Below are 16,904 nucleotides of genomic sequence, written 5' to 3' on the forward strand. Positions count from 1 at the left end.
AAGAGAAAGGTAATTTGATTAGGTAGAATATTTTGAGAATTAAAATATATACCTTCAATTAAAGAAGTAATTAAACTTAACGATCACATTTATTTCAACCGAACACCGATCTTTTTCAGTGGTAAAAATACTTTTAAAAAATAGAAAAACTTTAGGAAGAAAAATAAAAGAAGGGTGACACACAATTGGCACATAAATCACAGTTTTCCCTTAGACAATAAAAGCTAAAGTTATCAACCAAAACATAATCTGGCAATTCCTTGTAAAACTGTTGACATTTTAAAAGCTACACCAATATACGTCTGAGCACTGGAAATTTAGGGTTTGTTGCACTTTACAGAAGGTGAATTCGACAAATGACAATTCAAAAAATAACTTCTTTATACAAGGATCTTCAGGAGCTCATGAAAAGCACATATTGAGTACATTACAAATTGCAAAGAATCATAAATACAGCAAATCCAGCGGCCAAAAGCAGCTGATTACTTGCATTATCCACCTTGGCCAAGGCAATCATAATCTCAAAGGCGAAAAATTGGGTAGCTAGCCAGATACTTTCATCACACAGGCCACTATAAATCCTAACACAGCCCCTGCAGCTACCTGTTTCAAAATTGTTAAGGTTAATAACCTTTCGCCATGCCAAAACTCAAAAGCATCCACTATCATATAATACCATATTATATGCATATGATATACATATATACCACATTTAGTCAGGGAGACTAGAAGTTAGATGTGGCATGGGTTGGGTTGGGTTGGGAAGATTAAATTGAACAACTTGTCAGGTTGAGCCTCTGATGTCATATTCACTCATGAAGTTCTTTATAAGCAACACATTTAGACACAAATTAAAGTTTATAACTGAAAATATCAGTAGCATCGAATGTATCAAATTAGATACTTCTCCTTCCATTCCATAAATAGATTTCAATTTGTGAAATATAATGTTTCAAAAGAAGTCTCATGAAGAGTGAGATGATACACTCACAAATACACAAATCCCATATTTTTATGATAAAGAAAGCAGACTCTGATTATGGATTGGGGGTGTCATTTACAAGTTGAAGAGGTTGTAATGATGTTGTGCACTTAAATCTAGTTTTAAAGGAAACAAACTAGAAAAGTTTATCGTTGATGGATGGAGAGAAACCTGTATTGGAGTGTGTCCAAGAGAATCACGTAGAGGTCTGGATTCAGATAAAGGGTGCTCCGGGGGAAATTCACAGACAATCTGGTTCAACAACTGCACAAATGTGACAAAGTAAGCATGACAATTGATACTATGGTGTATCTATCAATACTGATCAAAGTATCATAAAAAACTATTGGATATTTTATATTTTGTTTATGTGGTCATCTTATTAGTACAGTAGTGACTAATGAGAGAAGAACAAGTGAATAGACTTGTGTCAATCTTAGAATTTCCAGATAATCCAACTTCAATCACGAGAATGGCCTTGATAGCATCTATAGCCACAGATGTTGACGGCAGTTAAAGATAAACCCATAAACAACTGATAACTACAACATAAATGTTCGGTTAAAAGCAACTACTATTCCAAATGCCCAAACATCTGATAAAAATAGCTACCGAAATGACACAAATCATGTGATCATCCAAGTAAAATGGTCGTTAAAATCAGTTAAAGGTATAAATTGGTAATTTGCAGAAACAATACTGTAAATCACGGGTGAATAGTTCACATCAACTTGCTCAAACAAGATAACCAAAGAAAAGGCAACAAAGTTCCTCTGCTTGTGATAGAAATTCTTACTTCAGCTTGACGACCAGCATGGAGTCTGACACCAGTTGCATCATACATAACCTGTGTAATTCCAACATAACAATAGTAAAGCCTTGTAAAAAAAGAAAATATACCAATAAGAGGATGTTTAAAACTGCGTATTTCAAGTGCATCAGTTTATTGAGTTTTACAAAAGTGAAACACAGGTTAAAGTGGTTGGCTTTTAAGTGCATTTTAGTTTACTTTAAAGGGAAGACACACTTAGTTTTAAGCCATGTGAGTCCTGCTTATTTCAAACACAGCTTTTAAGCCACAAGCACTTCAAAATAATAAATCATGCATCTACAATGAAGCTTATCATCACATGACTTAATATAAATATAACCACATCTCAGTAAAACAAAAAGAATTTCAAAAATTTAAATCCACACTTAACAAGGATCACTTTATTGAATTATTCGAGTACTGAGCAGTTGCAAACATTTATAAGACAAGACATCCGATATGGCAATATAAAAAAAACAAAAACACATAAACACAGAAAAGGAATTTAGAACACATACGATAAAAGCCAGGACAACAGCAATGGCAAACGCGGATGAATCAACCCCTTCTTGTAGACCTATGGATATTGCCAGTGCCACGACAGTCGAAGAATGAGATGATGGCATTCCACCCGACCCAACAATCTTTTTAGGATCCCATTTCTTTTCCTTGTACCTGAGCTTCTAAGAATTACATATATATCGAGGTCAGTATATGCAATGACATTGGTGATTGGTCACATTCCAGCTCTCTTTTCTATAATATTAACATGAACGTAAGCATGTGTAGTCAAGTGTATAATTTATAATCTAGTCGAGCCAGCCATATCCTAATTTAACAAAAAACTATTCAAAATCAACTCAATTCATTCAAGCCTACTAGAACTCGAGCTCAAACTAGAAACTAGACTTTCGATGCGACCGTTATTATCAAAATACTCGACACACAAAGCTTGCAAACCTTATTAAGCTTGTGTCATTTCACAATTGTATCATTTGTGTATATACATATATACTTCTATGTATATGTATTCATATATGGGGGAAGGGAATATGAGGCTCTTAGGCACCTAAGTTGGGTGAAAAACCCCTCACATACCTTCTTTTAAACCATAAAAATCATGGGGGGCCAAACATTTATTTAAAATATTAAAATATTGGTATGTAAGGGGTTTTTCACCCAAGGTGGGTGCATAACAACCCCACACTCACTTTTCTCATCATATATACAATCCAACAACTAACTCATTCTTTAAACAATAAAAAATCTAAACATGTATAATTGTATATACATGTATATCTATATCTATATATACTATATTATAAAGCAAATTCCGCGTGTCTAAATTTTAAGATTCATCATTTACTTTCCCAAAATGCCTCTCTATCTATTCTATATTTACCTAAAATAACTATAATACCCTTTCTCTCTCCTTAAATCTCAACAAATCATTTTTTTTTTCTCTCCTCCATAAATCATTTATTCTTCCAATTCATTCAAAATCTTTTATTTCAAAAACTATACATCGATAAATTATAAAAATTATATGGGTTTTCTTAAAATTTCATGCTCTTTCATTAGGAATGTCATTCGATATACTTTCGACGAATTTTTAAATACGAGGGCAGAACCGTACGGTTAAGGCATTTGGTTATCATAGTCTAAGACCTATCACACTTTATGACCTACACTTCCACCATATCACCGCCGCAATGCGCGGGTACTTACTCTCGTGTATTCTAACAACTAACTCATCCTTAAACAATAAAAAAAGCTAAACAAATATAATTACAAAAAAAAAATATTTGAATTATAAAAACTGACCATGTGGTAATAACTTTAAGAAATTGAGCAATAGCAAACGCAAGAAATGCAGATAGCAACGGAACGCTGTACGGTAACAAATGAGCTGAAGACGACGGCGGCGCCGTGGTGGACGTAGCAGCGCGACGGTATGCCACGTCAGCAATTGCGATCACCTCATCCATTTATCAACCTAAAATATATATATATATATATATATATATATAGTGATAATCGGTCCGATGAGATTAAGAATGTGTTGTTGATAAGTAGTAAGGAAGGAGACGGCCGTTTGATGCTCCGTGGCGGGCGGTTGGGTTGTTGTTAGATCCAAAAGTGTACTAGTTTTGATGCGTTGTATACAAGTAATAATCGCTACAGGCCAAATTTATGACAACGCAACCCATACATTACTTCATGGAAATGTGTGATATGAATATTATTGGTGGAATCTTCTTTTGTCCTTTTTTCGTGTTCTTAAAACATTTCTTTTTTTAATATGCAAATCATGTTACTAGTGATAATTAAGGACAATGGTAACGTCAGATAAATTTACGTGAGAAATTATGTGACTTACATTTTTTTAGAGAAATTATGTGACTTATATTTGCCGTTAAAATTTTTTTTTTTTTTAAAGAACCTTTCCTTTTTTTTTTTTTTATAATGAGAAAGTCATGTACAATTATGACATGTTGCCCGATGTATAGATTTATTCGTATTTCTTTTTATTACATATCATCGTTGATTTCCATCCCAAATTAAAAAAAAATATGGAGAAATGATTTGTTATAAGAATCAAGTCAATCAACTCTTTTTTGTATGGACCTTGGTTCATAGATACGAATGTTTGTTTGTATATCATTGTCGTCTTGTAGGATGATTAATTCATTGTTTTCAATTACTTTAAATCGAGTTCTAAAACAAGAGTTGTTATTTATTAGACTATCTCCAATGTGCCTTAGGAGATTAGTCCTTGGATATCTTTAGGGAATACGGAGTGCTTAATTGCACACCATCACGACCCTTAGCCTCGGTGCCTAATGAATGAGGAGCAAAGTAATAAAGTCCATCACCAATTTCTTCTCTCTCCCTTTCATTTCATTTCTTTTGACTTTTCCTGTATTTTGTTTTTTCAAATGGGGTAAAGTGGGGAGAAACTCCACCCACCTTTTACCAACCCTTTACCATTGGAGACTGGTCATCTTTACCCGCCCTTGGATCCTTGTAAAAAGGCATGAGTTTGTCCAAAGTAACAAAAGTAATGTTTAATTTAAAATATTGTGTATTAAGGGTAGATGATGACCGATAAGGTGAGATTTAGGAAGACTAAGAATTTATGTAAAGATACAAATGAATTAATGAGGATTTTTAAAGATTTGTAAGCACATGATTTAGCAAATAAAGTTGCAATTAACACGCCTAAAATCAGAGCTAGCATTGGAGGTAGTTTTGGTTCCAACTTTCAAGAGAAAGACTATGAAATAAATATTTTACTTTTCTGAATGTATGGTTAATTATTTTGAACAAATAATTTTTACGAGCTTTTGAACATGTAATAATGTAATGGTGTGTAGGCCTAATGGTGTGCTTGTTTACGGAGATTGGATTGAAGGAATGAGTTTCATTGCTATTAATATCGTCTGGTTAATGTTTTTGACATGTGAAATCGATGTCGAACCGAAGTTAGGCAATTTATGGATCCTCAAAATTGTGAGTTTACCCATTCTCAAAATGATGGGATCCGACTTAGGATCAAACACCCGAAAAGTAGCCAGTATTGGTTATATACTTGTATGTAGGACTTGGATATAATACATATAAGAAACAACCCAGAATATTTTTCTCTTCATTGTAATAGACACTGGCACAATACGGTGTTTCCATCAAGAACAAGATGGCCTAAACTCTAAAGTAGCCAATTTCATAACTAAATATATACACAAAAGGCCTCTCATTACGTACAATCCCTCATAAAACTCTATATCGAATACCACTACATCTGTCTTATGGACAGGATCTTTCATCCGTAACACACAACAAGGTTCGTGTTGACTCGCTACGTTGACTTCGTGCTGGTGTGTTTGTTCGTGAAGGACGCTTTGTGGGGACCAGGGCAGGTTCTTTTGGATTCTCTTCATCACTAAATCCATCATCACTCCCATCCCATCTGTCTTCATTATTGAAAACTGGGTGAACGTATGCATTTTCTAGATAAACTTTGACATTTAGACCTGGCTCCCTTGTGCGCTCTAGTGTATCTTTGATCATTGCCTCCTGTAAAAAAGGAATATAACTCATCAATATTATAAAAGTTTCTTGAACTAGTAACTGAACTGAAGCATCTTACAATTCTAATCTATAAGCCCCGAGTGAAACAAGAAATAATCCCAAAAGTAGAACCAAATGAGAAGTTGACCCACCTGTAAAGGGTACCTAATGAAAGCTGGTTCAAACCGTCCTTTACAGAATCTATGGAACCATATGGTGAGCACAGGGAGTACTATAAGCAATGGGGTTGAATTCACAGCTTCTTTTGTGCTAAGAAGACCCATCAAAAGCAACTGGGATACAATTAGTGCAGTTATGATGCGGCGATGTACATCTGGCCAGAAAGATCCAGCGCTCTCATACTGTTGATTATACACATTTATTATCTACACCAAAAAAACTAACATCAGTATTTAAACAATTGAAACAAAAAGAGTCCAACTTAGAACAAACATATATTGTCAAATTCTGTTCAAGTCAAAACAGGCCTGGTTAGGTTGGCCTGAAACAATTTTTGTTCAGTTTTTTCATTATTTGTCAAACAATATAAGTAAATGGATGACTATGGAAGTTTTCTTAATACACTTTGGGCGGGTCCTTAACTATATGACCCGCTCAGGCCTATTGACATGTTTTCTTTTCTGGTTTTATTTTACCAATTCAATCGTTAGAGATAAAACATAGCCTGAATTGACCCATTTCGGCCATTCATAGCTAATGAATCAAATTTTGCACCTCTACATTCATTGAACAAATGAACAATTACCTGATGACGGTACACCAAGTAAGCCAAGGCGAAGAAAACTACTATAAACGGTAGCAGAATCGGGGTGATAACAGCATAAACAAGGCCAAGTAAGAAATAAAGCTGGATTTGAGGTTCCCCCGTGTTGAAAGACAAACTTCCAGGATTCATTGCCTCTTCTCTGTCCTTTTCGGTTTTCACCAAGAGAAAATTCTTTAAGTGATAGAATATTAATGGTTTTAACCTCAGAATCTCACCAGCAACTCCAGCCCATCCATCGACCATGATATAAGTTATAAAGAAGGTTGCTTTCATTGGTATAGATGAACCAATTGTCATTGGGATACTGTAAATATGAAGAAATTCAAGAATTAACTATAAAAAATATGCACTATATATCAGATAATTGGGACAATTAATTATTTGCTTTAGTTTAACATTAGAACAAGCGGAGACAAAACATAAAACCCATCGCTTAATATTTTCACGACTTTCCAACACCCACAATGCGTGTCTTAAAGACACAGAAATCATGTCAACGCAAATCAAAACATTAGTTTAGACAATGTAAAATGTAAAAATATTTTAACTTCTATATGAGAAGTTTCAAAGACATAAAATTGTGTTTTTTTATGAGGACAAGAGGAAGCTTTTGGAATCAAATCAAAACATCAATTTATTTCAGAAAAGGCATCAGAAGGCAAAAAAATAAGCCATTTAACAGGGTTGACCTAGGTAATGTAATCTCAAGCAGGTCAAATAAAAAAAGTTAACTAAAAATGGGAAGTTCCATACGGGTTAAATGTGACCCAGGTAATGTAATCTCACGCAGGTCAGATAAAAAAAGTTAACTAAGAATGGGAAGTTCCGTACGGGTTAAATGTGACCCAAAGTATAATCTAACACATACATGATATAACCTCGTCATTGTTTTGATCACATCTGACACATATTGATAACAATTTCAGAAAAAAATGTTATCTGGCCGACCCAACCCGCATGGTTTTGATCCACACTTATAAACTCCTTTTTTAATCCATTACGCAACCCATTCAACCACTTTTGCTTACCACCTCTTTTTTTCATCAACTTGGTGGTCAAACAACTTTTATTAATAATATAGAATTTGTGGCACTTTACACTGGCGTTTAGAAAAGTTGGCAGATCTTACGTGTTTGCAGACTGGTGAATGAAGGTTTTTAGCTGTTGAAATGCAGTCCCTGTAATTATGCTCCCAAGAAAGACATTTATAAACTGAAAAATATAATATCTTGTTGCAGATCTTCTCTCTAGAGCTGATATAGAGGTGAAACCTTCAAACTTAGACATCATCATCAAGATTGAAGGTAGAAGAATGAGGAAGATCTTCAAAGCGATTCCTGGAAGAACTCCTTGTATGAAAGATTTCACAAATTTCCTGCAGGAAAACATAAAGTTAAAAACTTCTCAACTTTATGGCAGCTATAGGGGCATCTGGATTTGTGTTTCTGAACTGTATAACTGATGGTTAGTACTACAACTTCAGGTATGGAAAAAAAAATTTTAAAAAAATCAAGCATTATCTTCTACAGCCTGTATCCCTACAGTAGATAATCTAATTTTGATACTTCAACATTCAATCACTTCATTGTTTAGTTCAGAAAAAACTTACACTTCCATAATGCCTTGCAAGAAAGGAGCTGCTTTCACTATGCCATCAATATTTGCAAGTGACTGTACAAATGCTATTGGGATCATGAAGAAAAACGTCAGGAAGAAAAAGGCCACGGCGATAATAAGTCTTCTAATTGTGAGTGAAACAAATGGAATGGCAAGATTATCCCAATAAACATCACGGGGTTCTGGGGCCCACTCAGTTAACCAGATAGTTGGGTTCCTGGATTGTTCAGTTTGTGCACAAACCGCAGCACCCCATCGTGATTTAAAAGAGACAAATGCAGCTGGAGCAACGCATTTGGAGCTCGTAATAACCTTTTCCCTCTCTTTACATATCTGGCAATTAATAAGATTAAAAGAGTGAGATCTAGCGACAAAAAGTATAAGCAACATACACTAGAAATGGGTAACTGGTATATGATTTCTCCATGTTTATCTATTCATGGTTCATGCATAAGTGTAAAAATAATAAGTTTAGGTCATACTCATGACTGAATAAAAAACTTCACACATATAAGTGAGTTGAATAACTGTAATAGTTTGCGCTTACAAGTGTATAATATGAATAAACACAAATATTTAAATATCCTTAAATTGGAAAAAGGCCCGCAATGTTATATAGGTAGTCAACCACTCAACCAGTTTCTCCTCTCAAGAGTGTGGAGATATAAGCAGCATATTTAAGTTTAGAGTTTTAGAAGCAATTTTTCATAGCAAAATTTTTCTTGCAAAAGTGGAAAGCATGCATTTCACAATTGTTTCACAATTTTAAATGAGTGAATATGCCAACAAAATGGTAGTTTAGGTAATTAACCAAGACCTTCAATTATCATTTTATCCATTTTGTGAACTTTTTTCAAAGGAAGAATGTAATAAGTATGATTACACACCAAATTATCACAATTTTAATCCAGTTTTTTTGGAAATTGTATGTAAGTTTTAGAATTAACAAACTTGAGATAAAAGAGAAAACAAAAATGACTGATTGATAAGCAAATGGTTTAAAATTGTCACATCTTTTTGTAGTGATAGAGAACATGCACTTTTGGTACTAACCTCTTTCATTAGTTTCTCAACCTCGGATTGATAATAATCAATAGCATCCACCCTCTTACCGTGCAGGCCAAGAAAACCAGTCTGTTAAAGGGTAGAAAAAGAACTAAGGAACGCTTAATTCTAAAAACGACAATTCTAAAGTAATCTGCCATTTTGTGGATTTAAGATTGAATATAGCAATACCTTCATTGATGGCCTTTTTGAATGGTTATTTCTATTATACTTCAGTTGATAGTAGTCAAGCCAATTTTGCTTTGTTTTCTTCTCATTAACCAATTTTGAGAGTGCATTTGCATTTCTCACGACCTGCAATGAAGTCTACGTATAAGAATTGGGAATAAAAGTGATCAATAACATATTACATTAATAATTTAATATGTATTTCAGTAGACTTGTGGTGATTGAACCTGATGACACAAATACTGATCTGGATGGTTGACAAGAAAAAAGTGCTCCACAAGCTCACTGACTGTCTCATCAGGGTCTGATGGCACATTTCTCACGAGCACCTAGTTATTGGGAAGTTATGAATAGAAACTCAGACTTAGTGCAGACAAATTAATTGGAGTGTGTTTAAGTTTCAAAAACAATTTTTTTTTTTTTATCTATTGGTAGCAGTTAAACATTCCTTAGTTACTAGATACTAACTGCACAAGATAATACGAAAGGTAAGCAGTATAATCTGGGAAGAAAAGAAAGTTAGCGGTACCACACTATCAACTCAAGATTCAGCACTAAAGGTAATCTTACAGTAAATTGATCAGGCCTTCGTTGTTCTGATGCAATAAAATGCAACCTCATTGACGCAATTATCTCATACTCTCTTTTCAAAATATAGCATGTCCAAAAGGTAAAGGCGTAAGCCATGACTATATGTGTCCAAAACCTGGAACCAATAATTAAGGTCAGATCCTACCTCCTGAAGAAGATGCAATATACTTTCAAACAGAAAACGAAAAAATCTCAAGTACAAAACCATATATTCTTCATTAAAAACCTGTTTGATCCGGTTGGAATGTTGGATATTGAAAGCTTGTCAATGTCACTATATGTTAATTTTGACTGCTCCAAAGTCTGATTAGTCCAGTTGACCGGCACCAAGACCGCGAAAGCAAGGCATGCAATTGGAACAAATATTTTAAGTCTGTTTAACAGGGGACAAGAAAAGAGAGTAAAAATCAGCAAAAGTTAAACACTAGTTATGCCTCTAACAAAAACTTTCTGGAGTAATAATATAAAACCAACAAGGATTCATATCATTTGACACTGCAGCTGGTGAAAGTTTTAAACTTTTCTGAATAATCAAGGAAATCCCACCCAATCCAACTTTGTTTGACAAACCTGAGGTTCTATAATTCCTAAAGGGCCTGGTCTCTCGTTTTTTTTTTCCCTAGAACTATAGAGGACAAAAGGGCAACTTAAAAAAGGATAACTAAGATATCAAGCTAAATCTTCTAAACCCAATGAATCCTAAGAGGTATTAAACTAAAAAATGTTAAACAAAATAAAACAAGTTAGACGAAAATTACAAACCCTGTCAAGTAAATTCTCAAGTAAACAACCGAATCCAATCCTGCGTGATCAATAAGCTCGGGTTCTGGCATGTGCAATGCAGCAGGCATCCAGTTCAAAAACCTCAAGTATGATCTGAAATCCAAGTTGACAAACTTCTGCACAAACACACCCGATTGAAGTGGATCGTTTCTTAACCCTTTTAAATACCATTTCGGAAAATACACTCTATCGTTTAACGGCTGAATCCTAAGTATAGCAAATGCCACCAAAAAAACAAATGCCATTAGTATGTTTGTAGCTGCTGCAAGCCCTATTTCAGAACTCGAAGCCATTATGCTACGTTTTTTCGATAAATTTTCAACTCACCTGCAGAAAATCAAACATAATACATTAATATAGATAGTATTTAATTTTTAATTTTCTGATAGTGTATGTATCACTGGCAGGTTATTGCTGACGTGGCAGCTAATAAGTAGTTGTGACATCAAAGCTGACGTCACATCATTATTAAATTGAAAAATTGGATACATTTTTGTAAAACATTTTAATAGGTCAGGATTTAGATATACTTACAGAAATTAATGATTAAAAAAGAAAATTAGCAGGAAGAAGGCTCAGATGCTGCATACAGCTCAGGCGATTTTAGTTCGATTTCGGGGCGAAAAGAAGTAAGATGAAGATGATGAAGCTGTTGAAGAGTGTTACAAGTGACTGAGTAGTGTAGTTTGTATACGTGTGGAGGGTTTGATTTTTGGGGGTTTTGAAAATTGTAAAGGCGTGGCGTTGGATCCTGGGTAACGGCTATATTTTATTTATTTGGATGGCGGATGTAGGACACTTGTTACTATTTGACTTTCTTACCTATTTAATTCGTGCGGCTGTCACTGATCGCAAAAGGTGGTGACGTAATCGGTCCTAATTGCATTTCAAAAAATATGTATTTAATCTTAAGTACAAAATATTTTATATTTTAATTTTTAAATATTTATTGTATAATGAATAAATTGATGGGTACATATTTTTATGAATTAAAATATTAAGATATGAAGGGTTATATATACGTAAGCTTGAGTACATAACAAATACATAACGATAAACTATTTAAATACTTTATTTTGAAATAGTATAGGATAAAGTGGCATTTGATTGATGAAAATAAAAACCTGCAACCAAATGTTAATTACTTTATTTCCCTAATTATATATAGTTGATATTCTTAGATAGCATGATTGACATTTGACATACGTTACATAATTTATTTACAAATGTTATCCATTAAAATTAAAAATGTCCAGACAACATGAATCGATCTGTTACTAATTATTAATTATTTAAATAGCGGTAATCATAAAACAATTATGGGAGTAGGTATATTGCTTTCAATAACCTCCTTAATCATGTTCAGACGTAAATTTTTTTGTACATTATAAAAAAGAAAATTTATCCACTAACATGCAAGTGAATATTTGTGACACCTAACTACATACACCTTTTCTTTTAAATATATATATATATATATATATCGCATTCCTTCCAAAAAGTATAAATTCACTGCCTATCGGTTAACATATAACATTGGTGTGTACGTTATTTTGTGAAGGTAATGAACTAATAATGGTGCAATATGATATCATTTTCTAAAAATGTTTATTGTAACTAAAGCGTAAATGTAATGTTTAGCATTATAAATCGCATGCTATTAGATGACATAACCACTCCAAATAGTGCCAATCACATTCATTCACAAATCTTACAAGCTAAATGATTGTCAAATGATAATAGTCACTCGCAAGATAATTGATAACATTCTTAAAACAAGCATGATCCATCAATTATCTACACGTAAAGAGTAAAGACAAGTTAGACTTATAGATGAATACTGAAAATGCAAGTGTATTTTAATTTTTGTGACAAGTTGTTATTGTAAGAATTAATTCCCAAAAGTTCTACATGTTTCTACTATAATATTCCTATTGATTCAATTACGTTACATTAATAATATGTATATTTAATTATTTATTCACTGAATAAATTAACCATATAAGTTACGATGTCATAAAACAATTATCGTGTCATCAAACTTAACTTCATTTGCTATTGCATATTAATTTTCATCAACAAGAAGTATTTTCGCCAAACATGTACTACGCCAACAGTTTAAAAGATATAATAGATCACCCAAACACTAGCAATATTGAGTTTGCGTGGATTTAATAAACAAGAGGTGGTTAACACCTTTGTCTTTGTAGACAGATGTAAAGGATTCGATCCTAACTACTTATATAAGGTGGAGTTACTTACATGCTTTGTTTGCTTGGATGTAACAAAACTTCTCCAAACTCAAAAGATTATACAATTGTAAAATCCCCAAATGAAGTTGACATTATTAAAGTTGATGAAACCCATATAAGGTTGAAGAAACCCATATAACTTTCAACCTTATAACTTCAACCTAATAAAGTTAATGTTATCATTTCACTAATGGTAACTTTTCAAATCCATTTCCATTCTATATAGTGATAACCTAGTGTCCTTGGAAAAGGATCGTAAGATCCAAAAAAATCATCTGTCAGGATTTCTGATCCGCTACTTTTGAACTCTTTTTTGCTTAGAAGGTTGAACAAGTCATATCTAGTTTTCATCCAAACTACTGCTAACAAGTCCGAAAACAGGACTATCAACAATTTGAGCCGAGCTTGGTGCACCTCTAACTTCATGTACCCAAAATCACACATACGCAACAATAACATATAGCAATCCTACCCACATTTCAGTAAGAAGCAAAGAATGAACTAAATGGCATTGCAAGTCATGAGTATAAACGAAAAACCACCCAATTAACATTAAAGAATAATTCAATTACATGTCGCTGACGCATGACAATTTCCTTTTATGGGCTCCTGCTGGGCTTAAATTTAAGGAATTGAGAGATAACCCATACGGCTCGTGTATAAACCATTAGCTCAAACAAAGAACAGATACTAAAAACATCCATTTACATAACTGAAAGCCCCTTGTTACATTTGAAAAGAATTATATATATAACCACAATGGTATCAATTCTTCTGATGGACAGCTACCTGATGAATTTCCATTTCTTTCAGCATAACAGACCGACCACAGGAGTCACATGGGGCAGTTCTTGATCCACAAATACTCTCATGTTCTGAAAGTCCTCTCAACCGATCTCGTGTATCCACGGCTAAAGAACCAGCTTGGACCATGTCCCCACAAAATCGACATGTCACAAGACGTAAGGCACACTCTGAGGACTGGTGTTGCACCTGCAGCAAAAAGGATTTAGTACATTTAAAGCCCAGTTGACCAAAAACACTAGTTCAAAAAACTACAGGTTTTATAGACATTTACGATATGTGAGTCAAATACTCGAATTTGATTACAAGACCATCACAAGATCATATTATTTCAGCAGTAATCTCACTTTTAGTAAATGATTTATGAGGTCCTAGGTATTAAAAATAGCAAATAGCAGAAAATATTAACCAAATTTTATACAGGAAAAACCATCACAGTTCAAAAGTTTCAGTTTAAGGTAGTATTCTAAGTAGACCAACTTCATACAAAAGAGGAAGTAAAACATGGCCAAAGTTACAGAAGCAAACAGTCAGCTTCCCACAGTAAATCGAGTTTTATGAAGTTGGTCACCCACTCACCCTTAACTTATGGTTTGCTTTCAAATTTACAATTAAATGGGTCGCAAGAACCACCTCTAGAAAAAATACGAGATTATATGACATAGAAGCTTACCATTTCTGTCTTCTCAAGGATGACCCCACACCCACAACGTAGCGGCTCATGAAACACTTTCGTATGTTTTACTATCTCTCCACTGTGAAAAGCTAGTCCACATTTCTGACAATGCACATGGTTCTTGACCTCTTCAGTCCGAAGGACAATACCACAATCAGCATGTTGACAGATAACATTATGTCTTCTGCAATAGGCCTCATGAAGTGCTATTGTTCTTAATGGTATAAAATGTTTGCAATTGCTGCACTCTACTGTATCTGCTGTTGACAAGTTTGTAGAAGACGCTGCAGGTTGTTGGCCGGCCTTTGTGTTAGAAGTATCTTGTACGGTTAACAAGAGATTGTATTTTGTAGTCCCTTTGAAGCCATACACACCGACACTATAAATACCTGCACCTAAGCTGTTGTCTTTTGAGCTGAGAACCAAACACTTGGAACCCACGTCATGGCTAGACCAACCATGTTGGTGCGTATTTGGAAATAACAGTGGGTGTTGTGAAAGATAGAGATCGGTATCCCCATCTTTTGCCTCTGAATCCAACTTCACTTCAACTTCAGCATCCCCGGATTTAATTATACTCCAAATGTCATTATCTATTGAAAATTTGTAGTAGGTGTATTCTCCTTCATTGATAACACCAGATTCAGATTTCCCAAAAGTTAGTGGCTTCAGCACATGCTGACTGCTTTTCTCAGGAAGTGAATCAGGACCCATGATGTCGACTTCAATATCTGTTTCAAGGACAGATACGCTTGATGACGGTTTTAGTTCAAGCACACGCAGATGATAAGTCAACACACCATGTTTGACAGTCAAAACATCGTCTTGAGAAAGGGTTGCATGTTGGCGAAGAGTTGTTTCAAGGACAGCTTTATGGTTGGGTATATCCGAGAACCCAAGTTCTTCGGATTGAAGCTTTGCATATGTTCCTTTTGCTAGCCACACATACTTAACTTCAACTAAAGGAGTCATCGGGTCTTGTTTCGAGTACAAGTTATTCCAAATATGAGGAGGGATCCCAACAGTACCTTCTTCTGCAGTGAATTCCAACACCCCTGCATGGGTTGACCCTCGGTGTATACTTTCAACAGGTACTGATTGCGATTGTGATGACTCATTTTGCTGAACTACCGACAGCTGAAAATGGAGAGGACCTTTTTCAAAAGCACCTTCACTAGATAAATCGTTAAAACAGGAAGCTGGCAGTTTGATCTTATCTCCAGCACCCTCGAAAGGTACAGCTTCTAGCACACGGTTGAAAGAAATTCCTCTCCCGGCAAATATATCTTCTTCCATCTGCTGCTCTGCCTGAAATGTAAATATATCCTTTTATATATACATAATACATTTGGTTTCACATATAACTATAGATAAGAGAAGACACAACACAATGTATACAAATACAAACACTCACAATCTCACGTTATTCTTAGACTCGGTGAATCATCTAGTAAATCCAATATACTAGATAGGCGGAGGCCTAATGAGAACATATAAAGTCATTCGAAAATTCCTCAGAATTATAACTATCTGCTGCCCATTTTTGCAGCAAAAATTTGAAAAACCCCCAGTGGAGATTATTATGTTTGTAGTTGGTGCATACGATCTAAAAAAGGTCGAAAAGGGGCGACATATATATGGCTACTGCCTACTGGATTGGATTCTATGTTATATTCAGCACAATATGTGTTTTAAGGGGGGCTATCTTATTGAAACTACTCCAAATATAAACTAAAGGCACAATAAATACAATTCTAAATAAATTCCTAAATATATAAAACCAGATATTGATAAAAATGAAAATAGATATAGAAAATAGTTATATAGGAGGGAAGAGGGAGGGAGTAGGTACCTTAAGCTGGGATTCAATGGCATGGATTCTGCGAGATCGTTGAGCAGCTTCAATGGCTTCACGTCGACTCGCAGCTTCTTGTTTTGCTTTCTTCTCCTTTTCAATCCGTTTCTTTGCTGCTTCTTTTCTATCTCTTTGCTCTTTCTCCAATTTCTCTCGAGCCCTTCTCAACTCGTAATCCATCTCCTCCTTCTTTCTCTATATTAAAAATTATATATTGATTGATTATATAATTATGGATCAGATTGTTGTTTACAGATTTATTATTAGATTAGATGGTTTGTGTTGTGTTGTGTTGCCCTTTTCTCCAAGAAAACAATTTTTGTGTGTTTTTCTTTGGTGGTTTTTTTTGCTGCTTTTTTATTTTTTGTAATTTTTTTCTTTACTGACGTACACACAGAAGTTATATATGGACAATGGATTGAGAAGGAATAAATGGGTCGAG

The 16,904-nt window shown here is 34.4% G+C and overlaps 3 protein-coding genes across 4 annotated transcripts; all 3 read right to left on the reverse strand.

Moving 5' to 3' along the window:
• Positions 1-339: 339 nt before the first annotated feature.
• Positions 340-4,062, reverse strand: LOC122592783 (uncharacterized membrane protein YuiD). 2 transcript variants are annotated; one of them, XM_043765096.1, is made up of 5 exons: positions 3,618-4,062; positions 2,312-2,468; positions 1,779-1,829; positions 1,154-1,246; positions 340-603 (listed from the first exon to the last, which is right to left on the reverse strand). In XM_043765096.1, exons 1-5 carry the CDS (start codon positions 3,779-3,781, stop codon positions 544-546), a joined length of 525 nt encoding a protein of 174 aa, XP_043621031.1. In that variant the 5' UTR covers positions 3,782-4,062; the 3' UTR covers positions 340-543. The 2 variants fall into 2 exon arrangements, with proteins under 2 accessions (XP_043621031.1, XP_043621032.1); XM_043765097.1 differs by having other exon boundaries at positions 2,312-2,476; positions 3,618-3,703.
• Positions 4,063-5,430: 1,368 nt separating this feature from the next.
• Positions 5,431-11,542, reverse strand: LOC122593277 (CSC1-like protein At3g21620). Its single transcript, XM_043765666.1, has 12 exons — positions 11,410-11,542; positions 10,855-11,202; positions 10,319-10,465; positions 10,072-10,207; positions 9,729-9,830; positions 9,505-9,627; positions 9,322-9,402; positions 8,261-8,601; positions 7,781-8,026; positions 6,631-6,955; positions 6,017-6,250; positions 5,431-5,870 (listed from the first exon to the last, which is right to left on the reverse strand). The coding sequence occupies exons 2-12, from the start codon at positions 11,166-11,168 to the stop codon at positions 5,601-5,603; spliced, it is 2,319 nt and encodes a 772-aa protein (XP_043621601.1). The 5' UTR covers positions 11,169-11,202; positions 11,410-11,542; the 3' UTR covers positions 5,431-5,600.
• Positions 11,543-13,654: 2,112 nt separating this feature from the next.
• On the reverse strand, positions 13,655-16,813 carry LOC122592443. The gene is made up of 3 exons (XM_043764670.1): positions 16,460-16,813; positions 14,605-15,915; positions 13,655-14,120 (listed from the first exon to the last, which is right to left on the reverse strand). Exons 1-3 carry the CDS (start codon positions 16,640-16,642, stop codon positions 13,893-13,895), a joined length of 1,722 nt encoding a protein of 573 aa, XP_043620605.1. The 5' UTR covers positions 16,643-16,813; the 3' UTR covers positions 13,655-13,892.
• Positions 16,814-16,904: the final 91 nt, after the last annotated feature.

This window comes from Erigeron canadensis, chromosome 3 (genome assembly GCF_010389155.1).
Source record: "Erigeron canadensis isolate Cc75 chromosome 3, C_canadensis_v1, whole genome shotgun sequence".
NCBI classification, from domain to species: Eukaryota; Viridiplantae; Streptophyta; class Magnoliopsida; order Asterales; family Asteraceae; genus Erigeron; species Erigeron canadensis.

What these genes read in the sequence shown, in the direction of transcription:
- LOC122592783 (XM_043765096.1), bottom strand. Translation starts at nt 3,781, where the DNA reads ATGGATGAGGTGATCGCAATTGCTGACGTGGCATACCGTCGCGCTGCT. An exon ending in CTGTTGTCCTGGCTTTTATC is followed by an intron (nt 1,830 to 2,311) that starts GTATGTGTTCTA and finishes GGAATTACACAG; the next exon opens with GTTATGTATGATGCAACTGG. An exon ending in TTGGACACACTCCAATACAG is followed by an intron (nt 604 to 1,153) that starts GTTTCTCTCCAT and finishes ATTTTGAAACAG; the next exon opens with GTAGCTGCAGGGGCTGTGTT.
- LOC122593277 (XM_043765666.1), bottom strand. Translation starts at nt 11,168, where the DNA reads ATGGCTTCGAGTTCTGAAATAGGGCTTGCAGCAGCTACAAACATACTA. An exon ending in GAAGGCCTGATCAATTTACT is followed by an intron (nt 9,831 to 10,071) that starts GTAAGATTACCT and finishes CCCAATAACTAG; the next exon opens with GTGCTCGTGAGAAATGTGCC. An exon ending in ATCAGTATTTGTGTCATCAG is followed by an intron (nt 9,628 to 9,728) that starts GTTCAATCACCA and finishes ACTTCATTGCAG; the next exon opens with GTCGTGAGAAATGCAAATGC.
- LOC122592443 (XM_043764670.1), bottom strand. Translation starts at nt 16,642, where the DNA reads ATGGATTACGAGTTGAGAAGGGCTCGAGAGAAATTGGAGAAAGAGCAA. An exon ending in CCATTGAATCCCAGCTTAAG is followed by an intron (nt 15,916 to 16,459) that starts GTACCTACTCCC and finishes TTTACATTTCAG; the next exon opens with GCAGAGCAGCAGATGGAAGA. An exon ending in TCCTTGAGAAGACAGAAATG is followed by an intron (nt 14,121 to 14,604) that starts GTAAGCTTCTAT and finishes TTTTTGCTGCAG; the next exon opens with GTGCAACACCAGTCCTCAGA.